This window comes from Arabidopsis thaliana, chromosome 5, assembly GCF_000001735.4.
Source record: "Arabidopsis thaliana chromosome 5, partial sequence".
NCBI lineage: Eukaryota > Viridiplantae > Streptophyta > Magnoliopsida > Brassicales > Brassicaceae > Arabidopsis > Arabidopsis thaliana.
The window spans coordinates 22,163,111-22,186,777 of NC_003076.8; the positions used below are offsets into that span (position 1 = coordinate 22,163,111).

Sequence of the window (23,667 nt, forward strand, 5' to 3'; positions counted from 1 at the left end):
AGGCCAAAGCCTATGATTTATTATTAATGGACTATGTTTTATATTAATTCAAAGGAGATTGGAGACAGTCAATTAGTAAGATATATGAGTGATTTTTTAGATAGAGTATGTTTGAAAATAACAACTTTAAGTTTATTTTATTCGCCTTAGATATTCCTGAAAAATCAGAAAGCGTCAAGACTGAAAGCTTCATTGCCATGTAATTCAAGCTAAATAGGCCAAGAAAACAAAGCTCTAATATATCATTTGGATTTTTGAGAAGGAAAAAAAGGATCTAAGCTCGTCTCCAAGCCTTGAGGAAACTCACTGATGATGGTGTATGTGGAAGTGTGACAAGTTATTGACTAGTTTTATTTTTCTTGTGCACCACTCTAGTTGGAGAGAGAACTTAGTAATCACATGTATTTTGCCAAAATGTGTTAATTGTTTAATTTGATGGGTGGTTTAGTATATGGAATTGTAATAGATCTGGCTCTTATTGTGCTGTTGCAAGCGGAGTATACAATATATAATCTAAAAACAGATATATAAACATTTCTAATAAAGACTTGTACACTCTTTTTGTATCGATATCTCTTCAAGAGTTATGTTGCTTGAGAGGTCGCTAGAAAAGGAACAAAAGAGCAATTAAGCTTCTTTACGGGTTGATAAGGATCCATCATATTAGAACTCCATATAGTTAATATGCATTTACCAATCTTACTATAAAGTGAGCTTTGATCAGTCTTTAAAATCTCTCTCTTTCAAATTGTTTCATATAGTTAGATGGGAAATTGAAACTTTAGTAATTAACTAAAAATTAAATAAGAAATGAGATTTTAGAGCATGTCCAATAGTTGGCACCTTAGAAGAAGTCCTTCACATTGTTTAATACTAAATTTTGATAATTTTAAAGTTTAGAGTTGTTGAAGAGTCCTTACAGTTTTTATTGTCTAATTCTCTTTAAGTGAGTTTTTTAAAAATAAAATAAATTTATTTTTAAAATAATTTATTTTATAAAACTTAATAATTATTACAGATATCAAATTTCTAAACACACATTATGAAATAAACTCAAAAAAAAAAAAAAAAAAAAATACAAAAAAAAAACTTGAATAACGATTAGATTTAAGCTTGAATAGAAAAAAAAAAAAAATCACAATTGCATGATCTCCGATTTGTTTATGATTCACGTCTCCATGTGTTATGTGTATTGATTATGTGGGTATATTATTATGATCTCGTATGTTTTGGGTCACACCTTTAGAAATTCTTTTATGGCCGTTTTTGGTATTCTCTAATGAAAAGCCAAATATAAAGTCAACATTTTATATATAGACATTAGACAAATAGACAGTATGGCACAGAACTACTGTGAGGAGCTGCCTTAGGCCTTTCCATGTAAAGGCTAACCAAGTAAGTTTTCCCTTCAATTTCTCTAGATCACAGAATAAAATACATCCGAATTTACACAATTCGAAATATCTTTAATAATTTGGGGTATTCGTTAACAATTTGATAACCAACATTAAGATTGAAGCATAAAACAAAACAAAACCACGAAAATTCACAAAACAGCGTAATAGTTCTAATGGACATTTGGTTGTCACATCTCTCTTTTAAATCATGAACCTTAGATCTAAAAGTAAAAATAAATTATATAATGTGAAAAAAAGATTTAAAAGCTGTTTTTGTCTTTTATATATCCATATTGTTTGAAAGCACTCGAAATCCTTTACTAACGTGTTGGTACTGTGTAATAGCTTTTAAACATTCTGTTCACAAATTGACAAAATCAAAAGCAGTCCACATCTCATATACTCAGATTGGAGGACTAACACTTGAAAGTGGTCCATTGATCATATAGACACTCTCCCAGTGCAACAACGATGGACTGACTTCCGTATTGTTTTCTCATCATTACGATTATTGTTTTCTCATCATTACGACAGAAACTTGAATCAAACTAATAAACTAAAATCATTAAAAAGTTTTCACCTTTTCACCGTCCACCGGAGCGTTTCCTCCTCCTTATTCAGCAAGTTTGTTCACCGGAGCCTTTCCTCCTCTCTTTTCAGCAAGTTTGTTCACCGGAACGTTTTTTAGGAGATCTTTTGTTCTTGTTTCTCTGGAATGTAGTCCAGCAAGAACAGTAATGTGCTACGTCATAGCTTGGAGTTTCTTCTTCTCCTTTTTTTGTAGAGCTTCTCTGGCTGCGTCAGCTTTTTCTGTCGTTTTGAGAGGACTTGTTGACGGCGGCACCGGTCCCGAAAATTGCACCAAGAAGGTTAAACTTAACTACGTGAAAAAGTACAGAGAGAAACTTTTTCGTTGGTTTAAACATGGTCGGAAAATTGAGCGAGAAACAGAGAGAAAGAGAAGTGAGTGAGAGATTAAGATCATCCTCAATAGAGAGTTATAAATCAAGACTCTTAACAATCTTTAATGAATAAATTTTGAAATTTTTGCAAATTTACTTTAGTTGCTTTAGAAAAAATTTATACTAGTTTTGGATTTCAAAGTATGGTGGATTTTGTGAGAGAGATTTAATACATGAATCAATGAGTTGAGAGGTGAAAGAGATGAATATAAAGTAATCTTACAACTACAATAGTATTTGATTATTTTTTAAGAACCCCAAATTAATATACTACCATTGATGATGTCCAAAAATTAAAATCTTAACCAAACTTTTAACTACAAAAGTGACAAAAATGATCAAGCCGCCAAATATCTAAAAGAAGGTCAACAAAAAGAGATGATGAGACTCAACGATGTAAACAACTACATTTTTCTAAATGAATGGATTGAATGATGTCAATTATCAACCCAAATTTTTCAACTTAATATTTTCAACCCATTCAACTTAAAAGAACTATTTGTAACTTTCATATATTAAATATGTTTTACCATGATAGATATTTGATAGTAAAAAGCCGGAATACATACTTTTCATAACCATTCAATAAGTCGGATGATTTTTGTACAAATTTTTGTGTGAACAAAGTGAATGTATCTACAATCAGTAATTACAATGGACCCAAATATGATCCAATATTAGCCAACTTGTTTTTATGACCCAACTAAGTTACACAAAATAGTCCAAAAACACTTTTAACAAACATTAGCCTTAACCTACTTTATGATTCTCGAGATATGAATTTAGAAATATTGAACTAACAAAAAATATTGAATTTTTGAGATATGAAATATTATACGGTTTACTTCATATCTCAAATTCCAAATCTACAAAATCATATCCACTAACGGTCATAATCTTCATATCTTTCACATGCTTTAAACATATATCATTCAATCCAATTAGACAATTAGTAAATGCCTTAGTTTGATTAAGTTTAAAGAGACAAAATTTTGTTTGAGATTATGGGATCAATTTAAGCTTGTGAGAGCCATCAAAATAGTTGTTATATATGATTCTACATCAAAAACGGTCGTTTAACTGTCTCTTATCTTTTTATCGTAACATTCTTTATCGCTAAACAAAAATGATTCACGTCGACAATGTTATTTATGATTTTATGTCAAAAACGATCGTTTATTGTCTCTTATCTTTTGAGCGCAACATTCTTTATCGCTAAACAAAAATGATTCACGTCGACAATGTAATATGAAGTCAAGATAGATCGGTATCATTGTATCTGTATGTTTGTTGTTTATTTGAGTAAATAGAAAGTAGTCGTAAATTGGAAAGGTAACCAAAAAAATTTAGTTTCATTAGCCACATTTTTTTTTGTTCTTTGTTTTAATCAAATACGTGCAATTGTTTAGTTCTTATTTTTACACTAAAAAAATATTTAAAATCTCACCAATTTACTTTTCAATTTTTTTTTAAAAACAATGTTATGAAATTTGAATAACAGTGGATTTGATATGATTTTTATAAATTCATGATTGAATAACATGAAAGTTGAAATGATTTGAAATATTTTTTCATAAATTCAGTTTTAATAACTTGAAATTTGAGAAAATATTTTAAAATCACTAATTGAATAACGGGTGATTTAACAAAAAAAAAAAACCTAAATTTTCCAAAATAGTTGTTACATTACAGCCCCTAAGTAAACGGTTCAAGTTCACATTTACAAATTGAGATAATTAACTAATTATGGGTCCAATTGACTGATTTGGTTTGTTCACGTGAAAATTGAGAGGGTTTTATGCAAATTACAATAAGTTTGGGGTTTTTAAAAAATATTTGAATCTCTCAATCCTAAAGTCGTATCGCCGGCGAGACATTCAAATCGACTCCGGCAATATCACACACTCCCTCTCCGATACAGATTTCCGGCAATTACCTGGCCCTGAGCCATAAATGGCGTCTCGAGTGTTTCCCTCGAGCTCGTGTGGCCATTACCGGTACGTGTTATAGACAAATCCTGTAACTATCCTTTAATCTCTCGAGCTTTGTATATATAGCGTTTCGTTGTTTGTTCTATTCCTGTTTGAATATGCGACTGTAACAAAATTCATGAAAATTGAGCTTTTGTATATAAATTCCTACTCTATGTTCTGTCATTGATCTGTCTCATTTCTCTTGGAATTTGTACTCTTGTTGTTGTTCTGTTGCCTCTTCCAGTAGAATAAGCTTGCTGGAATCTGATGTTGAAGAAGAGCCGCTAAGTATTGTTTGAAACCATCGAGCAGAAGCTTTAGGTATCCTTGTGAGATTGTTCTTGTAGTCAACATAGTAGATCCCAAACCGGACCGTGTATCCTGAGTTCCATTCCCAATTGTCTAGCAATGACCACACAAAATATCCTCTTACGTCGCATTCATCATTCCTGCAAAGTGAATGCGGGAACATTTCAAACTCAAGAATCTTTGTGAATCTCTGCAAAGTGAAGAACTTTACCTTATGGCAGCTGATAAGTTTGAGAGGTAATCTCTGTGGAAGCCAATCCTCTTGTCATCTTTTAATGCTTTTTCCATGTCTATGAATGGACTGTTTTTCTCATCCATGCCTGTGAATATCTCCATGTTAAAAATTTGATTGATGGTTGTGAGAATATACATTTTGGTATTTGAGAATGCTTACCGTTTTCTGTGATGAATACAGGTGGGTTTCCATATATGTCTTTAACATACACTGCCAGTTTCCTGATTCCCCATGGGACAATGTGTAGCCAGCTTGACCCTGCCTGTTTCAAGTAAGTTGTTTCTCATCAAGTAAATTTCTTTGGAGTGCCAGTTAAGGATTAGTCTTCTGTTTCTATCAGAGAAATTACATACTCTTTCTCCTATAGCTACTCCTCCACGAAAAGCTATAACAATTAGGACCATACATTAGCTTAATTCTTTTAGTTTTGTAGCGGTAATGAGAATGATATGAGATAAGGTGTTGTTTCTTACAGCTTGTAATCACGGCTGAATCAGAAGAAGCATCTTGTAGAATCAGTTTCCTTATCCTAGTTCTGTCATTCCTCGCGTATAATGTGGTGTAGTGGTTGATTCCCACGTAATCAAATGCCCCTTTTATGGTTTTATACATCTCTGGTGTTATCTTAGGTAGTCTCTCTTCCACTAGACTCTTCATTGAAGCTGGATAGTCTCCATTGATTAGAGGATCCATAAACCTATTTTTTAAATCTCATTCTGTTACTTTGGTCTTTTCTCTCTGTAGACTTTTCTATGCAAATTTTCAGATAAAGGGATCTTATATTTACCATCCAAGCCCAAAATCCATTGCTCTACGAGCTGCATCTTTGTCCTCATCACAATCAGACATTGGCTCATACCATTTTGCATCTAATGATATCCCGATTTGACCACGTTGTTTCTCCTTGCATATAGAAAATTTCCCACATTTTATTCTGCACTTAGAATCATAAGATTGTTCTGTTTTGTTTTCTTACCTTAAAGTTTCTTTGGTAGGTATGGTAAGCAGCAGCATGAGACAACAGAATGTTATGAGCTACAATATACGGTTCGACCGATGACTTCCCCTTCTTACAGAACCAATGTCCCAGAAGTGAGCACCTTCCTGGAGCTTGTATCCCTGTGTCATAGCCTTGGATCGATACCCCATGAGGCTCATTGAAAGTGATCCAGTACTTCACTCTATCTCCAAATGCTTTGAAACAGGTGAATGCATAATGCTCAAAATCATCCCTGCACCATTTATTTAGCTTTTTAATTTCGTAATAATCTCACCATATCAGGATTTCACATTTTTATCAAAATATCATATACTCACACCACTTCTCTGCTTAGCCATCCTTCATATCTGTCTTCTAAGGCTTGTGGGAGATCCCAGTGATACAATGTCACATAAGGTTTGATTCCTTTGGCTAAAAGAGCATCTATTAGGCTGTTATAGTACTTAACTCCATCTGGGTTTACTTCCCCTGTTCCATCTGTTAAAACCAGAGTTTAAATAGACCCGTCGAAACGCACAACATTACTCATCATATCACAGCTGAATGAAATAGACTTACTAGGGAATATTCTTGACCAAGATATAGAGAATCTGTAAGCATCCATTCTCAGATCTTTCATCAGGTCTATGTCATTCTGTGATAGCAACAAAACAAAAGAAAGGCTCTTGCTTCTTAGATTCTCTCATTTGTGTCCTGTTGCGTCTTATCTTAGATTTGTTTGGATGAGGTTGCTCTGTCAAGAAGCAACCCTACTTTTATCTTCAAGCTTAAGTCAACAAATTTGTAATTGTTAGGTAAAACTTACGTGAAACCTATGATATTGATCAACCGTAGTATCCGCATTGCTGAAATCCAGTATCTTTCCTGTTGATCAAGAACGATACCATTGAGTTAACTAAAACCTTCGTGATGTTTTCTGGGTTTGTTTCTTTGATACCTGGTTTCTCCTTCGTGAAAGTGTCCCATATGCTTTCTCCTTTGTTTCCTTCTTTCACAGCTCCTTCGAACTGATTTCTTGCAAGAAAATGTTGCGATTGTCAAAATCTTCGTTCTTTCTTTGTTGGATCAGTTTGGAGAAGATGAAGAAGAAGAAGAATGTCACCTGGTAAGCTGAAGAAGCTGTTCCGAATACAAATCCATCTGGAAAATTTGCTCTGCTGATAGATTCTGAAGAAACGTGATCAAGAGGTACGAAGAAGACGACGAAGAACGGAAACAGAACTAAGACGAGTCTCATTAAAGATTCCATTTTTTGGGTCGCATGAATAGAGAAAGTGAGAGAAAGAGAGAGATAAGGGGATGGAATTTTATGGTGAATGAAAGATTTGGAGGCAAGAAAATGGAGTTTTGGTGTGTGTGTGTTTTTAATTTGTAAAGTTGAAGAAGAAAGAGGAAGAGTGCAAAACAAAAGCTCACGTCTTTTGAAGGCTTTTCTTTGGTTTTGACATTTGTTCTCTCTACTTTTACTGCACACGTTTCTTATACTTGTGCCAAAAACTTTTTAAAGTTGTTTACTCTCTTAAGATAAAAAAAAAGTTTGTTACTGAGTGACACTGATTCACCTAACTACCTATGTCTTTTTTTTAAAGATATTCTTCTTGATAGTCTTGTTATTTGTAACCCCAAATTACATGATAATCAAATTAAATTCATAGATTGAATAATATATTATGTACTTTATTTTGAGATGAGTTAATAAATTAATATATAAATATAATGTGAACTTTTATGTTAGCATCCATATCCATTTATATATGTTATTTTTTGTGTGTTTACACTTATCACAAAAAAAAAGGGGTGTATTGAACTTAGGTAAGATTTTGTGGATTTTAGATTTTGAGAGATTTTAAAAGACGTCTGGTCATTTGGTGGATTTTTAGAAGAATCAAAACAAATTTTAAGTGGCCATTAAAAAAATAAAATGGTCATTTAGTGAAATTTTATGTCAAATTTCATAAAATATTGAAGTATTTTGTGTGATAGTCCAAAAAACAATTTGGTAACCATTTAAAGACTCATAAACGTTTCTACGTGCCAATGAAAAAAAATCGAAAATTGGAGCTGCACATTGGCGAATTCCATTAATTACGAATATCAGAATTGTAAAGTTTCTATCACTAGTCCATCCATTCCGAAATTTTGAAGTAATACAAGGGTATATCCGTCATTTTATGTCAGTATTTTTTTTTTTTAGGTCATCTTCTCACTCTAGTAAATTACTCGTTTTCGTATCAATCGATTTTGTTTGTTCTCTGCTTTTTTGGTTTAGGGTTTTAGCTTTTCAAAGTTAAAACCTTTTTTTCCCGAAGAAGAATCAATACGACTCAAATCAATCAATTGAATCTATGGCGATGGCTATGAGACTTCCAGCGATATCTAGAGCTGTGACGGAAGTAGCTTCAGCTCCGGTTGGTTTGAGACGACTGTTCTGTTCAAATGCTTCAAGGTTCTCTTTTTTGTCTCCACAAGCTGAATCCCAAACACCGGCTCGTCCTCAGGCTGAACCTAGCACCAATCTCTTCGTCTCCGGTAACAAACCCTTTTCATCTCTCAATTCATTTCGAGGGTTTATCGTTGTTAGAGTCTATGTCTGTTTCTATTTGATGCTTTTTAAAGATCCTTCCTTTTTGAATTCAGATTTAGATTATCAGGTTCGTCTAACATCAACTAAGATTGTACTCTATGTGTTTAAGAATTTGATAAGTTCAATTATTCATTTTTGGTTCTGATTTCCAGAAAAATGTCTACTTTCGATTGCTTAACTCTAGGAATGAACTGTAAGAGTTAAAGAGAGTTTCTTTGCACTCAATTACTTGAGAATTCGGTTTTTTCGGTTAAAATTTGGATGCTATGTGTACCGGATCAGTGTCTTGTTTCAAGGGTCTATGTGGGCTGTTTCTAACATCTTCAAGGCTTCTGTTTTTGTAAAGTGCTTCCTAGTATCAATTAGTTTTTGAAATACTGCTCAACATTGGGCTTTGATGCAAGCAATTTTGATTAGGCTATTACTTATTGTTCCTTCATAGCCTCTGTTTCTCACTTTTATCACATGGCCATTGAACATCTCATACATACATCTAAGGAATTTTATGTGTTCGATGCTGTGTCTCAGTTTCGTGAAAGTGTCTTCTTCTCATGTTATCTTTATCTTTGTGTCACTGAATATTTCAGGGCTTAGTAAGCGCACCACTTCTGAAGGACTAAGGACTGCTTTTGCTCAGTTTGGAGAAGTTGCTGATGGTGCGTATCTTATAACGACACTATAAAGTTTATGCGCAGTAAACTAGTCATCGTGAAGAAAACTAACTGTTATGATTCCTTTCTCTTCTATTGGTTTTGTAGCTAAGGTTGTCACAGACAGAGTATCAGGATATTCCAAAGGGTTTGGATTTGTTAGATATGCCACTTTAGAAGATTCTGCCAAAGGCATAGCTGGAATGGACGGGAAGGTACTATTCATTCTAATATCCATTTCTCGATTACCATATCATAATCTATTAAGAGAGATTTACACTGACAATTACCAAACGGCTAATCTCCTCTCTGTGCTTCTCTGCAGTTTCTTGACGGTTGGGTCATATTCGCAGAGTATGCAAGACCGAGAGAGCAATCACAGTCATATCAACCTCAGAACAACATGTCTCGTCCTCCATACTATGGTAACCGCTAGAGAAACAGTTTTCTTCGGTTCTTATGAATCTTTTATATTCATATTTATGCTTCATTCTATCCTCTTCTATGATCGAACTGTGTTGTGCTTCGTCTCGTGTTATTACCTTTAGAAGATTAAAAACTTCAAATTATATTTTGAAGGAATAATCAGAAACTGTCATTTACAAAACCAAAGTATTAAGTGTAATAGTTTTTTAAGAGGAAGAGGATTTTGCTTACATGGTTAACTCGGAAATACTTAAAACGTCATCGTTTTGTTGTTTGTGATTTAATTGATTGGACCGGTATGTAATGAGATTGATCGGGTTCTGAGAAATTCAGATCCGGTTTTAGTGTTGTTGATTTTTGGTCGACTTTAAAATCTTTCAGTATATATGCTTCGAGTTTTGTTTTGCTACGATTTCATTTTGTGAACCAAAATTTTTTAGGCACCACCAATCTAGATGATCATTTTCAAAAACCCAATGGGTCCGTAGCCATTAGCCAATCAATAACTCACAATTTTCGTTTAGATGCAACTACTTAACATTAAAAGTGATGATTATAACAAATGGGAATAAGTCATTGGGCCACAGCATTGAGTTCTCACAATTTCACGTGGAGCTGTCTAGAATCTCTACGAACATTTTTGTATACTACAACATGTGGACCGAACAAAAACAAAAAGAAATATCATCCCAAATACTAATGGCTTACATAAATTTATGCACTAAATGTTATAAAGACAAAAAAGGAAACAAAACATACAAAGAGATACCGTTCATACAATAACATTCCTTCGCTGTCCAATTACGTTTGGTGAGACAATTCCCTCTTTCTCATGCAACCAGATTTGTATTTCACAACTCATCATATTACTCCAAAATCATAACGGTACCCATTTTTGGAGTGTTCTTAGCTTATAATGGTAATAGTGATAGGTTTTGTTGTTTTGATTGTGATCTATAATCCTTAGACGCAATGAAAAGTTAGTTGTAATTACAAATGTCGACCGCAACGTGTACAAATGTTTCTTGTTTCCAAGTTTGTGGAGTGGGCACAAGTCAAACTTAACTGCATAAACTAATCAAATGGTAATGTTTCTAATCGGATAACGTTTCTGATTAAGTTCTTTTCGATGGACGATTCTTGTTATTTCTCATTCGATTCGATCGTGTGGGTTAGGTTTATAGATTCAAATCAATCAATCTTCCATCAATATATTTTATGATGACCCATGACACCTAGCAAGTAGCAACATAACAAACTGATTAATATCATTACTAATATATAAACTATAAACTATAAAGTCGTGGTATTAATGAGAAAATGAGGGCATGAATATTTTTATTGTTTTAAATTAGTAAAAACAAAATTTAACAAGATGACTCAGTGGCGGACCTACGTTACAACTAGGTGGAGCACGTGCCCCATATTAAATCTACTAAATATTATATAAGTTGTTATTTTTCATTATATTACAGTTAGCTCAAATGGTTTTTCGGCAAGCAATGCCTTATACTAACCCAAGTTCGAATCTCCAAACCGTCACTTTTGTAAGAATATTTTATAATCTACATACAATTTAGGTAATTAAATTATAATTAATACTATTTATATAAATGATGCCCCACATAAAATTACCTTCTAGATCCGCTCCTGAGATGACTCATCGTCGTTTTTGTTGCGCCGCATGAGTGATTACTTTCAAATGTGAAAGCATTTTAGATGAGTCGTTCTCTACGGTTGAATTATGGTTTTAAAATGAAGCTGTTTAATTACACGTTTCATGAATTAAGTTTGGACCGTTTCATTTTTTATATCGTTAGGAGATATGAGCCTGATCTGATCTATATTTAATATAGTTCTTATCTACATGAGTTTCTATTATAGTTCTTCCTACATTCATTTATTATAAGGTTTTCTCATTGCCACGTATAATATAAGCACATGCAGATATAAGTAACATCATATCATTTTACGTACTTAGAAAATAAAAACAATATGGAAGTTAGTCCCAAAAGGAAAAAATGATAGTGATATTGATTTTAGATAGTAATATTATAACTATGTCTATATAGTTCACTCAATATCCGATTCATTAAGATTGATAAGCCACCATGTAACAAAAGGATAAATTGGGTTATTTGTCTATACGCTAAACCGATCCAAACCAAATTAGAGAGAATAGACAGATAACCCAATTTTTCTTTTCCAAATCCAAATCTGAAGAAAAATAAAGATTTAATTTTTTTATTATACATGTATTTGACCATCTAATGATGTAAAGCAGATGAATCAAAGTGAAAAACATGAACGACCATCATAATTTCATAGGTGACAAAACTTATTCATTTATGAGCCACACAAAAAAAAAGAAGAAGTAGAAATATATGTCGTCGACAAATATTAATAAGTGGTCCAAGAAAATAGGGTTATCAATAAAAACATTTTGTATACGAAGAATACAAGTTCCAGTTACGGAAACAAAAGTGATTCACGTCGACATAATGTCATATGATTCTGCGTCAAAAACGATCGTTTAATTGTCTCTTTATCTGTTTATCGCAACTTTTTAATCATTTCATTATGAATCCTTTTGCATTTCGTTGCTTGCTCCCGTATAACCAATCGGATTCTTTATATGATTTATTAAAAATAATTGCATTTGGAAACTAATATAATCACCAAAACAATCAATAACCAATCCTTGTCTGGTCCTATTTTAAACCGGAGTTGGTTATTGACTGTTTCTAGGTAAACTAACTCCGGTTTAAAATAAGACCAACCAAAGGAGGTTTCGTAATAATGTAACAAATCATGTCCACGTAAACAAGTGAGTCACAACGTCAAGATTCTCGATGTCCTTCTATAAATTGCCTCTGTTCCATAAAGAGAATCACCACTCAAATCTCTTCACCTTGGCACCATCTATAAATATCCTCAAACATTAGCCTCTTTAAGAAATCAATTCCAACCTTTTAAAGATTAATCTTGAAAAGTTTCTAATAAAAGGAAGAGAAGTGATCAGGTGTGGTGACGAGTAGGATATGAAATTCTTGTTGGAACTCGTCGTGCCTTGTTTTGGTTCACAACAGTTCCAAGAATCCGCCGCAAGTACTGCGGATGATTCGGTTTCTGACGAAACACAAACGCTGATGAAACAACGGAGGCGACGGAAACGCGTTAGAGTGGCTGGTCAACCTGGACAAGTGGCAGAGTGGAGACCGTCTCTTAGCGTTATCTCCGAGAACAAGCCGGCGATAACGAAGATATCAGAAAAGAACGAAGAAAAGAAGAAAGTCCGTCGGAAAAGTGAAGGCAACGGCGGCGGAGACGCATCATCACGGTCCGGTGGTGGTCATATTCGTTTCCGTAGTGACGATTTCGGGTAATTTATATGATACGTTTGTGTTAATTAAGGTTAGGGTTATAGGGTAGTCAATTAAAAATTTTCTTTTTTACAAAGCTTAATAATATGTTTAGTATCTAGTTGTAGTATTAAAAAATTATTCTAACCTCGTCAATGTAATTTATAAAGATAAGTATGGAGACTATGAAAAATAAGAAGAAGATAATGATATGGTAGTTAAGATGCAATTTTGTGGATAAAGATTCGATATAGTTGAGAAGTCAACATCAGTATGTCTTATTGTTTATTTGCGTAAATAGAAGAAGACGTAAATCGCAAGGTAACCGTAATAGTGAAAATTGATGTTTACAAAATGGCAGAAGAACATGTAGCTAGTGGCTTATATATATAACGCATACTAATGTTTTTGACGTTTTTAAAATTGTTTTTTGGGTTTTGCAGGAGAAATGCTTTCGAACCGGTGATTCCGGCATTCTCGCCGACTCCGTTCATGTTTTGAGTTTAAGTTTCTGGTGAAGTTTATGTGTATAATATATTGATAAATATGTTATTGTTAATGGAAAGATGTAGCATTAATGTATATACTTCTTTGATTTTACTACCACTGAAAACTTATGCTTATGCAAAACTCTCAAACGAACATAGTTTGGGCTATGCAACACGTAGAGTACCATTTATACCAATATGGCAATATGACTAAGTTATGTCACAGTACTGAATCAACGGAACATACAGTTTAAATAGATATCGAATGCCAACTTATTTTCAATTCTTGGAAATAAAGAATAAACTTGCAGAAAATGACGATTTACAAACAAATTATTGTATTACGACTCGTAATTTACGAGGAAAAGAGTAACACGACTTATTCTTTGTTTCAAATATCAATCACTACAAATATTTACAAAGTTGTTAAGGAAAAAAAATCATTAACTGGCAAACTAGCCAATTTAGAAAATCGTTTTTCCAAATTTATAATATTTGCAAGCTAGCCTTACAATGTTTGGTAATAACGAAAATCTCGCATCCAATATTTTAATTAGGTAGTGTTAATATATAAATTTGGCTATTTAATGAATGTAATGTATGATTTAAAGAAACTCATTTAAGTCCGGAAATTTTGTTTTATTTAGTTATCATTATATTGATTTTGAATAGTCCGTTCAAAATTTTGGTTTATTTGCAAACATGTCAGATTTTCGAAACATATTGACATGTACAAACTTATTGATTTGAATGTGGTTGATTTATGTGTTTATTCTCCATCCAAATCTTTGTTCGACTTTGAATTTTGAAAGTGTATTGTGAGTGTCACAGTTCGTTTCTATAGTGAATTATTTTATATAGCCGTATTATGGGCACGACTAACAGCAAAAGGCCCATTTAATTATTTTGGTGAGTTCCTTATTCGACGTCAATCCAGAAGAACCAAATAGACTATATACTTATTATTAGGTTTGCATGATCAAAGAAAAGACTTGTACCTTAATTTTCTCAAATTCTAATACCCTAATATATTACTACTTACTAGTGTACTAAAGAAGTCGCTAACGCGTTTTTTTGTATCTTTAATCACATTCTCACATGTTGGCTTATCTTTTTTTTCCTTCGTAATCAATAAATCTCCAAATATATAAATGCAACACATACGAACGACTATGTATTCTATACATGGAGTGGAGACATGAGAACGTGGGGTTGTACCGTGCACGTGGAGAGGACATGTCTTGCTTAATGATTATGCGACCATGGAACAAGTAAACTTTGAACTTGGGGAATATTTGCTCTCAAGTTATCAAATTCATCTTTTTTCCCTCCAAAATCCCAAATATAATTTAAGATATCTTTTCTTCTTTTAATTTCCCTTTCTATTCTCATGAAAATAACATATAATTAATCTACGCAAAGAAACATTAAAATCTCGATAAAATAACAATATCCGATTAATGTATACATATAAATTATCTCTCTCACACATGTTGTTACATATAAGGCGGTCAAATACAATAACATGGAGGATCTTCACGTGTTCTCTTGGTTGTCTTGGCTTGGCTTAAGCCACTCTGTATAATCTAAGAAGTGAATTGTAATGTTTTTTTCTTTCAATTCTTTAACCTCTACTGCATTTGATATTTCGTAAATTTTAATCCTAAAGAGAAATATAGTTGAAAAAACAACTTTACACGACGTTGTTTTCCGATGAACTTTACTCATTAACAAATTTAAAAACATGTTATTTGTTTTGCCTTCATCAAGTGGATTGTAAAATGAACAATTCAACTAGTTATTGCTTATAGTTGTTTTGTTAGCATAAAAACATAGCAGCTAGTTCAACTCTTAAAATATAAAAAATAGTATTATTGAAGTGTAAGCAGAATTAAGTGTCGTTTTACGTCAATCATTTGTGTGCCAAATTGTTTCGTTCCGTGCGCTGGTGGTGAATATTTTTGTCCAAGTATTTAGAATTACTTGCGGCAGTAATCCCGGGATTTTATCTTCGTTTTATCTTCATTTTAGTGCACACAACGTAAGCAATATTTTACTAAATTTTCGAATTAGTGTTAATCATCGCTTAAATCAATAAATGTCTAGAACCATGTCAGTAGATTTAAAACAAGTTAAACATACTCAAAGTTGATTTCACGAAACTGTTAGAATGGTGTGGATAATTCGGCAATAAATTCATGTCATCTCGAATTAATTTCATTGTCTTATTTTGTCTATAGCAGTTACTTTTTGTTTGAAAATTTTATCTTATACTTATTAGGTTCATTTATTTGGATGAAAATTAGCTCCAACTAATAATCTTGATGAATGTGACATTAGGTAAGTTAGGTGTATATATGTAACTGCTTACTACTAGTTATAGACTTATAGTTCCACATCTTATCTTATCAATCTCAACTAATAACTAATCTCCAAACTCTCAAATGATAAGATGAATTTGATATGTGGATAACATAATCTGTATCATCATCAATCTGTAAAATAATTACTCCATTGAATTGTTTTATAATACTCGAGGGTATACCAAAAGTACAAAGACCGCGATACAGGTAATCAAACCCTGGAAAATTCGTCGCGGAAAACCAAAAGGTCAGACTAATAAGAATGTACGATCTAAAAAGAATAAATTCATCCAATCATATTAAGCATAGTCATATTCGTGGGGTCCATTATTCACACGACACCAACACAAATTTATATTTCTCCTTTATATAATTTTTATTTATTTATATGGAAATACACCTTTCTATTTTACTTATCTGATATCTGAACTACCACTTTTCTTTTTTTTTTACATTTCTTTCACATTAATATAATCATATTTAGTCAATAGTCAAAAACTCAAAATTAGTAGAAAAATGATTTATTTTATTACCATGAGCTTGTTACTCTTTTCTATATAAAGACACAATTTATTGTAATATAGAGTATAGTACATAAAAATTAAAATTATGTAATCAATTGTTAACATAAAATCATCACACAATCTAATTATAGTAGGAGTAGTAACGTAAATTTAATTAAACAACCAATTAAAGAAAAGAAGAAAAATGAAAAAAGAAGCTTTCCGTTTCATTGTTTTAGCTTTTAATTTTGAATAAGAAGTTGTTACATTTGTAAAAACAAATTTTATATTTAACTTTTAACTTTTTTTTATTCTAACACATTACAACATAAATAAAATAAAAAAGATAATTTTTGCTTGAAGTAGAACCTCTCTCTCAGTCTCTTTCTCACTATTCTTTGGATTCTTTTCTCTGTAATCAAAGCAAAGCTCTGCAAAAATATTTCTCTCCTTTTCTCTTCAAAACTTTCCTTTTTTATGATTCATCTGCTAAAATGCACCAATTTTCTATAATCCTTCACATTTCTCCAGGTAACACATTCGATTCACCTGTTTTTTTTTTTTTTTTGGTCTTCAGCGATTTTTTGTTGTCGTTATTGTGTGTAGTAGGTGTGATTTTTTTTCTTTTCTTCCTGGGGATTTTTGTTGTTTTCGTTGAGAAAGTCTTCTTTGGGGGTTTGGTTGCGCTGAAGGAAGAAGAAGAAGACGAAATAATGGAAAATTAAACAACGAAAATTAGGGAAAATTAGAGAATTAAGAAAGGTTTTATTCAATCGGCGCGTTTCAAAAGTCTACGCGATTCTCGAGATTCATTTTCAAATCCTTCTTCCTCGGGATCTATAGTATAGAGCTTCAGTAATTTTGTCCTCTTGAGGTATTTGTTTGAAGAAGATACGAATTGATTTTTAGCTGAATGAATCCATTTTGGCAGCCAAGCTTTTGTTGAAGAGTTCGATGGTCAACGTTACGCTAATTTCTTATTTGACAAATTAGTTGTTGTCTTCCTCTTCTTCTGACATTGTGCCATTTAACAAATACTTCTTCTCTGATCCATTATTGTTTTTTTGTTTGCAGAGACGTCTAAAGAAGCTTGAAACCATTATTAGAGTATTTGACAATGGAAGGAGAATCCAAAGGATTAATCGTTGGGATCTCACTAGGTTTGGTGATTGGTGTTGTCTTAGCTATCTCAGCTTTGTTCTGCTTTAGGTATCATAGAAAAAAGTCTCAGATTGTGAATAGTGGATCACGAAGAAGTGCAACCATTCCCATCAGAGAGAATGGAGCTGATTCGTGTAATATAATGTCGGATTCGACCATTGGTCCGGATTCACCTGTGAAATCTTCTAAGAATGGGAGGTCTGTTTGGCTTGAAGGGTTTAGTAAGAGGAGTAATGTCATCTCTGCTTCTGGCATTTTGGAATATTCTTACAGGTTTGTCTCTTCCTCTGACAAATCTTAGTTTCCTGATTAGGTTATTATTTTATTGTCTTAACTATACTCAGGACTAGACTTCTCTTGTTATAGTAGTTACTTTGGTTATTATTTCAAAGTTTGAAAGTTCATTAAAAAGGGGAATGCTGTTGTGGATATGAGAAGGTCTTGCATTCTTGGGGTTATATTCCGTTTTTGACATATGGTCTTTGGTGATTGCTTCAGGGATTTGCAGAAAGCGACGTGTAATTTCACGACTTTGATAGGCCAAGGAGCATTTGGACCTGTCTACAAAGCTCAAATGTCTACTGGTGAGATCGTGGCTGTGAAAGTTCTAGCCACTGATTCTAAACAGGGCGAAAAAGAGTTTCAGACAGAGGTAAGATATATCTATGGATTCATTTCCGAAGAACAAGTTAGTGTGTAAAACATGTAGCATTAGGCAGACTTTTAAGCATTACAATAGGCTTTCTGAAATCTCTAATACTCAATTTATTAGTTGTGTCATCTATAAGACAGGCTACATGAATGAACAATCTATATATCTTACTCTCTTAGTATCTGCTTAGTTTCTTGAAAAACTCATCCACTCGCCTTAATCTTTTCAGGTTATGTTATTGGGAAGGTTGCATCACCGTAACCTAGTGAACTTGATTGGATACTGTGCAGAGAAAGGCCAACACATGCTTATATATGTTTACATGAGTAAAGGAAGCTTAGCTTCTCATTTATACAGTAAGTAACTACCTGGTTATACATACCATATTAATCTGCTTGTCACTAAATGAACTGTTAATGCAATGTTGAGCTATTCGGTATCTTTGTAGAACATTTATTGAGTTGATGGTTTAGACTTCACTAAATGATGAGCCTTGGTAAAGATTTGAGATGCACTAAAATGGTACTTTTGATACAGGCGAAAAACATGAACCGCTGAGCTGGGATTTGAGAGTATATATTGCTTTAGACGTGGCACGTGGTCTAGAGTATCTTCATGATGGGGTAAGCTGCTTGCTAAAACCATTCACCATTTTAATGCATCTCTTAAACAACAACTTCAAAACTCATGTTCTAATCAATTGTTCCAGGCTGTTCCTCCTGTAATCCACAGAGATATCAAATCTTCCAACATCTTGCTGGATCAATCTATGAGAGCTCGGGTAAACATATCTTCTTTCTCTTTGAAATCTCAGTCTATTGAACCACCTCAAGTTTCTAATGGTGATCTTCTTTAACTTCAGGTTGCTGACTTTGGCCTCTCCAGAGAAGAAATGGTAGACAAACATGCAGCTAACATCAGAGGAACATTTGGCTACCTCGATCCCGAATACATTTCAACAAGAACATTCACCAAGAAAAGCGATGTCTATGGCTTCGGAGTTTTGCTTTTCGAGCTTATAGCAGGAAGAAATCCTCAACAAGGTCTAATGGAATTGGTTGAGCTGGTAACATAAAACTAAAAAGTCCTCGAAATCTCCAATTGTTTTGTTTGGAGAATTGCATGTAAAGACTAAACGTTTTGTTGTTGTTGATGAACAGGCGGCTATGAATGCAGAGGAAAAAGTCGGATGGGAAGAGATAGTAGATTCAAGATTAGATGGGAGATATGATTTACAAGAAGTGAATGAAGTAGCAGCTTTTGCTTACAAATGCATCTCTCGTGCACCTAGAAAACGTCCTAACATGAGGGACATTGTTCAGGTTTTGACTCGTGTTATTAAAGTGAGACATTGCAGAAAGCGGCAGAAGAATTCTCCGTCGCCGTCTCCACGGCTTCCTCCTCCTCCTCCGATAGTGGAGGAGTCAGAAGGTGAGTTAACTGCAAACGGATCATTACGATCAGAAATTCATCGGAGGGATAATTCCTTGGACAGTAGTATAGCTGAAGACGTGATTTTGTAAACAAAATGAAAAAAAAGTCTCAATTTTTTTAATTATTATTAACTTTTAAAATGTGATTTTGTTTTTCAATTCTTTTGGGTTTTTAGACGCTAGATTGTCTATATTTGTGAATGAAAATTTGTTCTTTGTTTTTTCGTGTTAAAACGAGTTCAAAACTGGAGAACCATATTATATATTTGGGCTATGAAAAGAATTGAATTCAAGGCCCAATTAAAACCTAGCCTAGCCCATTAAGGTTTAGTGATAATACAGTGTCGTTTAATCGTTTATCCAATTTTTATCGTCATCTGTGGAACGGATAGGACGAAGGAAAAAGAAGAAGAGTGAAAGTTGCAGAGCGAGAAAAAATGGCAACCATGTCTGCTCTTCAGAGCTCTTTTACTTCTCTTTCTCTATCTCCCAGCTCTTCCTTCCTCGGCCAGCGTTTAATTTCCCCGATTTCCCTCTCCGTCACTTCTCCGGTAACTTTAATTTTCGATTTCTGGTCAATTCAGGTTTTTAATCATTGTTCAAGCTTTTAGGTTATGTAGTTCACTTGTTTGCGTAATAGATTAGGTTCATGTCTTCGCTTTTCATATCCAAACCCATTTCATCAAGTAACTCTCAAATTGAATCTGTGTTGTTGCTCATTTTAAGTTTGAATTTTGCTTACTGGGATATAAAATTTTGTGCATTGTCTATGTTTAAGTGTAACTACTGAATTGAGATGAAAGTTATGAGGACTTAAAACGTCATCCTTTAGACTGATTGACTAGTTATTGGTTTGGAATCAATGGACTAGTACTTGTAAATGCTATACTTTTTAAACGAACGAAAATGTGCGTGTGATGGCTCACATTGAGTAAAGTGGCTATCTTGTTCATTTGGTTGTGATTTTTTGCATTTTCTTATGAAATGCAAAATAGCTGCAATAGGATATGGTTTCTTTGTTACTCTGCTGATTATTTTATACTCATTGCAGGTCAAGCCCGCTGAGAACCCATGTCTTGTTCTTGCAAAGGTTAGTCCACAGATCCATTACATTAACATTCTGCATTATTCGTTAATATACTAGCTTTGAAACCACAATAATTCTTTAGATTTTGTACACATCAAAAGCAAAAAGGAAAACTGTTGATAGATTCTTTTGAAACAATGAGATTGGAAGATGATTTATGTGTTTTGCGTTTTCAGCTCAAGCGTTGGGAACGAAAAGAATGCAAACCAAACAGTCTTCCGATTCTCCACAAAATGCATGTCAAGTTTGGAGATACAGTCAAAGTAATATCTGGACGCGACAAGGGTAAAATCGGAGAGGTTACTAAGATTTTCACTCACAACAGTACCATTGTGATCAAAGATGTGAACCTCAAAACAAAACACATGAAGAGCCGAGAAGAGGGAGAGCCTGGTCAAATTGTCAAGGTCAGAAATCATAGTTTTGTAGCTTTCCTTTACTTTGCAAGATTGGAGTGATGATTGAAGATTGTGCGAAATGTATTATGCTTTCCAGATAGAAGCACCTATCCACAGCTCAAATGTGATGTTGTATTCAAAAGAAAAAGACGTAGTAAGCCGGGTGGGTCACAAGGTACTTGAAGATGGACAGAAGGTAAGATATCTGATCAAAACAGGGGAACTCATCGACACCATTGAGAAGTGGAAGCTACTTAAGGAGGCTAAGGATAAGGAAACCACCCAAGTTGCAGTTACCTCCGCATCTTAGCGTCTCATTTCTTTCTTCTTCAGTGCACTTTTGATATAATAGACCTATGCATTGGATGGATGTATTGAATCCCTTTTAAGGTAAATTATAATATTTCTGCTCCCCTCATGAACACCTCTTAGCATGATTTAACATATTAATCGAACTAAAGCCGGGTACTCTTGAGTCTTGTCTATATCAATATTGATCGTTATTGACAATGTTAGACCGGCCTATCAAATAAACTGAACCAAAAACTAAACATATTAATGACTCCGCCATAACCTTAAGCACCTACAGTAATTTATTCAAAAGATACAATCTTTAAAATGAGTGCACGTTACAAAGTTAAAGCAAACAAAGTTTCGAGGGAACAAAGTGCAAACGCTTCAAAATGGTTAAACCATGTTCTTGAAGTTGTCAGAAATCAGGTCGCTTTTGGGTTTGCGTACCTTCATCTGCGTACACCGTTTCCACTTTACATATAATACCAGTAGATACACGAGGAATAAGCCCCCTTCATATATGATGAGGAAGAAGAATGAGAGACCATGCATCATGTACATCAAAAGGAAATAAGAGAAGACGAGGGGCACCGTAATAATGAAATACCACCACTCATATGCTCTGCCAACTGGTAAGAGAATAAATGAAAATAGGATAGCTATGGAAAACGCTACCGTATTGCATCCCCATAGTTGGAATTCCGAAAACCTCATACCATTCTTTTTAACTTTATCTAGTTTTTCTTTGTCTAGCAGTTGGGCTGCAGTCTGAAAAGTGGCTGAGATTATCAAAGCTGCTATTACTAGAAGAGCGTTACGTGATCCGTCTGATATGCGACTCCTGTAACGTGCAATTCGCGTCTTGCAATGTTCCTTGAAAGTGACCGGTTCCCTCAGGAAGATATACCATTCCTGAATTCCGGATAGAGAGCCTCCGGTCTTACCACCGGACATTTGTATGATTTCCTCTATTTCTTTGTTCATGTGAGATCCTCTGGCTCGTAAGACATCAAGGGCCGTCATGCCACTTTTGTTCTGGATGTTCCGGTCCAGTGACAGGCATTTTACCAGCTGTTTTACTACCTGAATAATAACATAAATTATTCAAAGAGGATGTGAGTTTAATGATGTTAAGACTTAAGAATGACATAAATGAGTGTTTGGTCTAACAACTTCTTGGTCAATTTAATTTCTGATAGTATGTGGTTATATTGAATTACATATTCACATCCCAAATATACTAGCGTATAATTAAAGAGAACACGGATCAACCATTTAAACATCTTATGGACGATAAAACAAAAAAGTTCAAACCAAATTTGAATGACTGACTTTAAAAGACAAAAAAAATAAAAGAGAAAGTACATACCTTGTCATTGTTCTCGTATGCAGCTAGGTGCAAAACCGTGTTGCCTCCACGATCACGTCTGTTTAGGACGTCGATGAACACATCATCACTATCGCGCATTTTCTGCATCCACCCTGTGAGAACTTTGAGCTGCTCGTATTTATCGTTCATAATCGTGATGTGTAAAATCGTTTCTCCATTTACATTCACATCTTTAATGCTTTCAGGACATGCTAGGAGAAAATCTGTAAGAAGGTCTACGTCACCTTTCTTTGCCACAAGATGCAATGGTGTCATACCTGTCGTCATTATAACCATATAAAAAGTCTCTAGCTTATCAAGTAACTTTATATTATATGTTTCAAATAAATTCTGTTAAAGATTTTGAAACTTATATTACAAAAAAAAAAAATGATTTTTGAAGAAGCTATACCTCCTCTACCACGAATACGAACAAGACTGGGATCAACCTTGACTAGCTCTAGTGCTAACTCAACCTGGTCGTTTTCGACAGCGAGATGCAACGGACTTAACCCATACTCGTTAAGTTTTTTGGCAAAAGATGGCTTTAGAATCATCAGTTCCATTGCCAAATCTAACTTCCCAGCAGATGACGCTTCATGGAGAGGTGTGTGGATGATAGGTAAAACGTCAACTTTTTGAAGAATATCGGGAGCCGCTTGAATAAGAGAATATAAATCATCAACACTACCCGATTGAGTAACCAAAAGCAATTTTGAATCCATACTTACAAAGAAAGAAAAATAATTGTAAGGACCAAGAAACTAGTGTCGTTATATTTAACATATGGGAGCATAGTTATTTTGTAGTATTTTTCATTTCTGAGTAGTGAGTCTATTGACTATTGACTTAATTGGCACCACTTAAATTGGTCACTCGAGTGGTTGCCAAAAAAACTGGAAAGAAGAACTAAAAAGCTTCTCACCTAATGCAGAATAAGTAAATCAACGCTTGGCTAGGATACAAAAAAGTGGTAATAGTATCATTTAGGTTATGTTCTTTTCCTCATCTAGAATTTGCA

General features: G+C 33.8%; 6 protein-coding genes and 2 long non-coding RNA genes across 17 annotated transcripts; 5 read left to right on the forward strand and 3 right to left on the reverse strand.

Annotated features, from left to right (window-relative positions):
- Positions 1–4,162: 4,162 nt before the first annotated feature.
- AT5G54569 lies at positions 4,163–7,500 on the forward strand. 4 transcript variants are annotated; one of them, NR_143352.1, is made up of 5 exons: positions 4,163–4,356; positions 4,577–4,878; positions 5,057–5,147; positions 5,872–6,081; positions 6,946–7,500. It is a non-coding gene; the product is annotated as an other RNA (long non-coding RNA). The 4 variants fall into 4 exon arrangements; NR_143350.1 differs by having other exon boundaries at positions 5,872–7,500; NR_143353.1 differs by having other exon boundaries at positions 4,334–4,878; positions 6,946–7,440.
- On the reverse strand, positions 4,526–7,125 carry BGLU41 (beta glucosidase 41; the record flags this gene model as incomplete). 3 transcript variants are annotated; one of them, NM_124837.3, is made up of 12 exons in its annotated part: positions 4,526–4,781; positions 4,853–4,961; positions 5,036–5,138; positions 5,230–5,261; positions 5,350–5,573; positions 5,664–5,779; positions 5,853–6,108; positions 6,194–6,353; positions 6,435–6,510; positions 6,682–6,740; positions 6,814–6,883; positions 6,979–7,125. In NM_124837.3, 12 exons carry the CDS (start codon positions 7,123–7,125, stop codon positions 4,526–4,528), a joined length of 1,608 nt encoding a protein of 535 aa, NP_200268.3. The 3 variants fall into 3 exon arrangements, with proteins under 3 accessions (NP_200268.3, NP_001330205.1, NP_001330204.1); NM_001345090.1 differs by lacking the exon at positions 4,526–4,781 and having other exon boundaries at positions 4,849–4,961; NM_001345089.1 differs by lacking the exons at positions 6,682–6,740; positions 6,814–6,883; positions 6,979–7,125 and having other exon boundaries at positions 6,435–6,495.
- Positions 7,501–8,055: 555 nt separating the features above from the next.
- AT5G54580 (RNA-binding (RRM/RBD/RNP motifs) family protein) lies at positions 8,056–9,909 on the forward strand. Its single transcript, NM_124838.5, has 4 exons — positions 8,056–8,405; positions 9,048–9,116; positions 9,219–9,325; positions 9,436–9,909. The coding sequence occupies exons 1-4, from the start codon at positions 8,222–8,224 to the stop codon at positions 9,544–9,546; spliced, it is 471 nt and encodes a 156-aa protein (NP_200269.1). The 5' UTR covers positions 8,056–8,221; the 3' UTR covers positions 9,547–9,909.
- A 660-nt stretch (positions 9,910–10,569) lies between these two features.
- AT5G08215 lies at positions 10,570–10,958 on the reverse strand. The gene has a single exon (NR_143067.1). It is a non-coding gene; the product is annotated as an other RNA (long non-coding RNA).
- A 1,392-nt stretch (positions 10,959–12,350) lies between these two features.
- On the forward strand, positions 12,351–13,625 carry AT5G54585 (uncharacterized protein). Its single transcript, NM_148130.3, has 2 exons — positions 12,351–12,918; positions 13,342–13,625. Exons 1-2 carry the CDS (start codon positions 12,578–12,580, stop codon positions 13,397–13,399), a joined length of 399 nt encoding a protein of 132 aa, NP_680435.1. The 5' UTR covers positions 12,351–12,577; the 3' UTR covers positions 13,400–13,625.
- Positions 13,626–16,589: 2,964 nt separating this feature from the next.
- CRLK1 (Protein kinase superfamily protein) lies at positions 16,590–19,718 on the forward strand. 4 transcript variants are annotated; one of them, NM_001345091.1, is made up of 8 exons: positions 16,590–16,783; positions 17,327–17,686; positions 17,912–18,065; positions 18,295–18,421; positions 18,603–18,688; positions 18,775–18,846; positions 18,928–19,131; positions 19,226–19,718. In NM_001345091.1, exons 2-8 carry the CDS (start codon positions 17,370–17,372, stop codon positions 19,586–19,588), a joined length of 1,323 nt encoding a protein of 440 aa, NP_001318798.1. In that variant the 5' UTR covers positions 16,590–16,783; positions 17,327–17,369; the 3' UTR covers positions 19,589–19,718. The 4 variants fall into 4 exon arrangements, with proteins under 4 accessions (NP_001318798.1, NP_851189.1, NP_001332565.1 ...); NM_001345092.1 differs by lacking the exon at positions 16,590–16,783 and adding an exon at positions 16,821–17,126; NM_180858.1 differs by having other exon boundaries at positions 16,643–16,783; positions 18,603–18,846; positions 19,226–19,716.
- A 14-nt stretch (positions 19,719–19,732) lies between these two features.
- Positions 19,733–21,500, forward strand: RPL24 (Translation protein SH3-like family protein). 2 transcript variants are annotated; one of them, NM_124841.2, is made up of 5 exons: positions 19,868–20,049; positions 20,550–20,588; positions 20,762–20,917; positions 20,975–20,992; positions 21,081–21,457. In NM_124841.2, the coding sequence occupies exons 1-5, from the start codon at positions 19,936–19,938 to the stop codon at positions 21,291–21,293; spliced, it is 540 nt and encodes a 179-aa protein (NP_200271.2). In that variant the 5' UTR covers positions 19,868–19,935; the 3' UTR covers positions 21,294–21,457. The 2 variants fall into 2 exon arrangements, with proteins under 2 accessions (NP_851190.1, NP_200271.2); NM_180859.2 differs by having other exon boundaries at positions 19,733–20,049; positions 20,762–20,992; positions 21,081–21,500.
- ANK (ankyrin) lies at positions 21,435–23,523 on the reverse strand. The gene is made up of 3 exons (NM_124842.4): positions 23,059–23,523; positions 22,647–22,924; positions 21,435–22,360 (listed from the first exon to the last, which is right to left on the reverse strand). Exons 1-3 carry the CDS (start codon positions 23,369–23,371, stop codon positions 21,671–21,673), a joined length of 1,281 nt encoding a protein of 426 aa, NP_200272.2. The 5' UTR covers positions 23,372–23,523; the 3' UTR covers positions 21,435–21,670.
- Between the last annotated feature and the right edge of the window lie 144 nt (positions 23,524–23,667).

Coding starts and splice junctions, on each gene's coding strand:
- AT5G54580 (NM_124838.5), top strand. CDS start 8,222: ATGGCGATGGCTATGAGACTTCCAGCGATATCTAGAGCTGTGACGGAA. Junction 8,406..9,047: donor CACCAATCTCTTCGTCTCCG/GTAACAAACCCT, acceptor TGAATATTTCAG/GGCTTAGTAAGCGCACCACT. Junction 9,326..9,435: donor TAGCTGGAATGGACGGGAAG/GTACTATTCATT, acceptor GCTTCTCTGCAG/TTTCTTGACGGTTGGGTCAT.
- AT5G54585 (NM_148130.3), top strand. CDS start 12,578: ATGAAATTCTTGTTGGAACTCGTCGTGCCTTGTTTTGGTTCACAACAG. Junction 12,919..13,341: donor TTCCGTAGTGACGATTTCGG/GTAATTTATATG, acceptor TGGGTTTTGCAG/GAGAAATGCTTTCGAACCGG.
- CRLK1 (NM_001345091.1), top strand. CDS start 17,370: ATGGAAGGAGAATCCAAAGGATTAATCGTTGGGATCTCACTAGGTTTG. Junction 18,847..18,927: donor ATCAATCTATGAGAGCTCGG/GTAAACATATCT, acceptor CTTTAACTTCAG/GTTGCTGACTTTGGCCTCTC. Junction 19,132..19,225: donor TAATGGAATTGGTTGAGCTG/GTAACATAAAAC, acceptor GTTGATGAACAG/GCGGCTATGAATGCAGAGGA.
- RPL24 (NM_180859.2), top strand. CDS start 19,936: ATGGCAACCATGTCTGCTCTTCAGAGCTCTTTTACTTCTCTTTCTCTA. Junction 20,050..20,549: donor CCCTCTCCGTCACTTCTCCG/GTAACTTTAATT, acceptor TACTCATTGCAG/GTCAAGCCCGCTGAGAACCC. Junction 20,993..21,080: donor AGCCTGGTCAAATTGTCAAG/GTCAGAAATCAT, acceptor TATGCTTTCCAG/ATAGAAGCACCTATCCACAG.
- ANK (NM_124842.4), bottom strand. CDS start 23,371: ATGGATTCAAAATTGCTTTTGGTTACTCAATCGGGTAGTGTTGATGAT. Junction 22,925..23,058: donor TCGTATTCGTGGTAGAGGAG/GTATAGCTTCTT, acceptor TAATGACGACAG/GTATGACACCATTGCATCTT. Junction 22,361..22,646: donor CATACGAGAACAATGACAAG/GTATGTACTTTC, acceptor GTTATTATTCAG/GTAGTAAAACAGCTGGTAAA.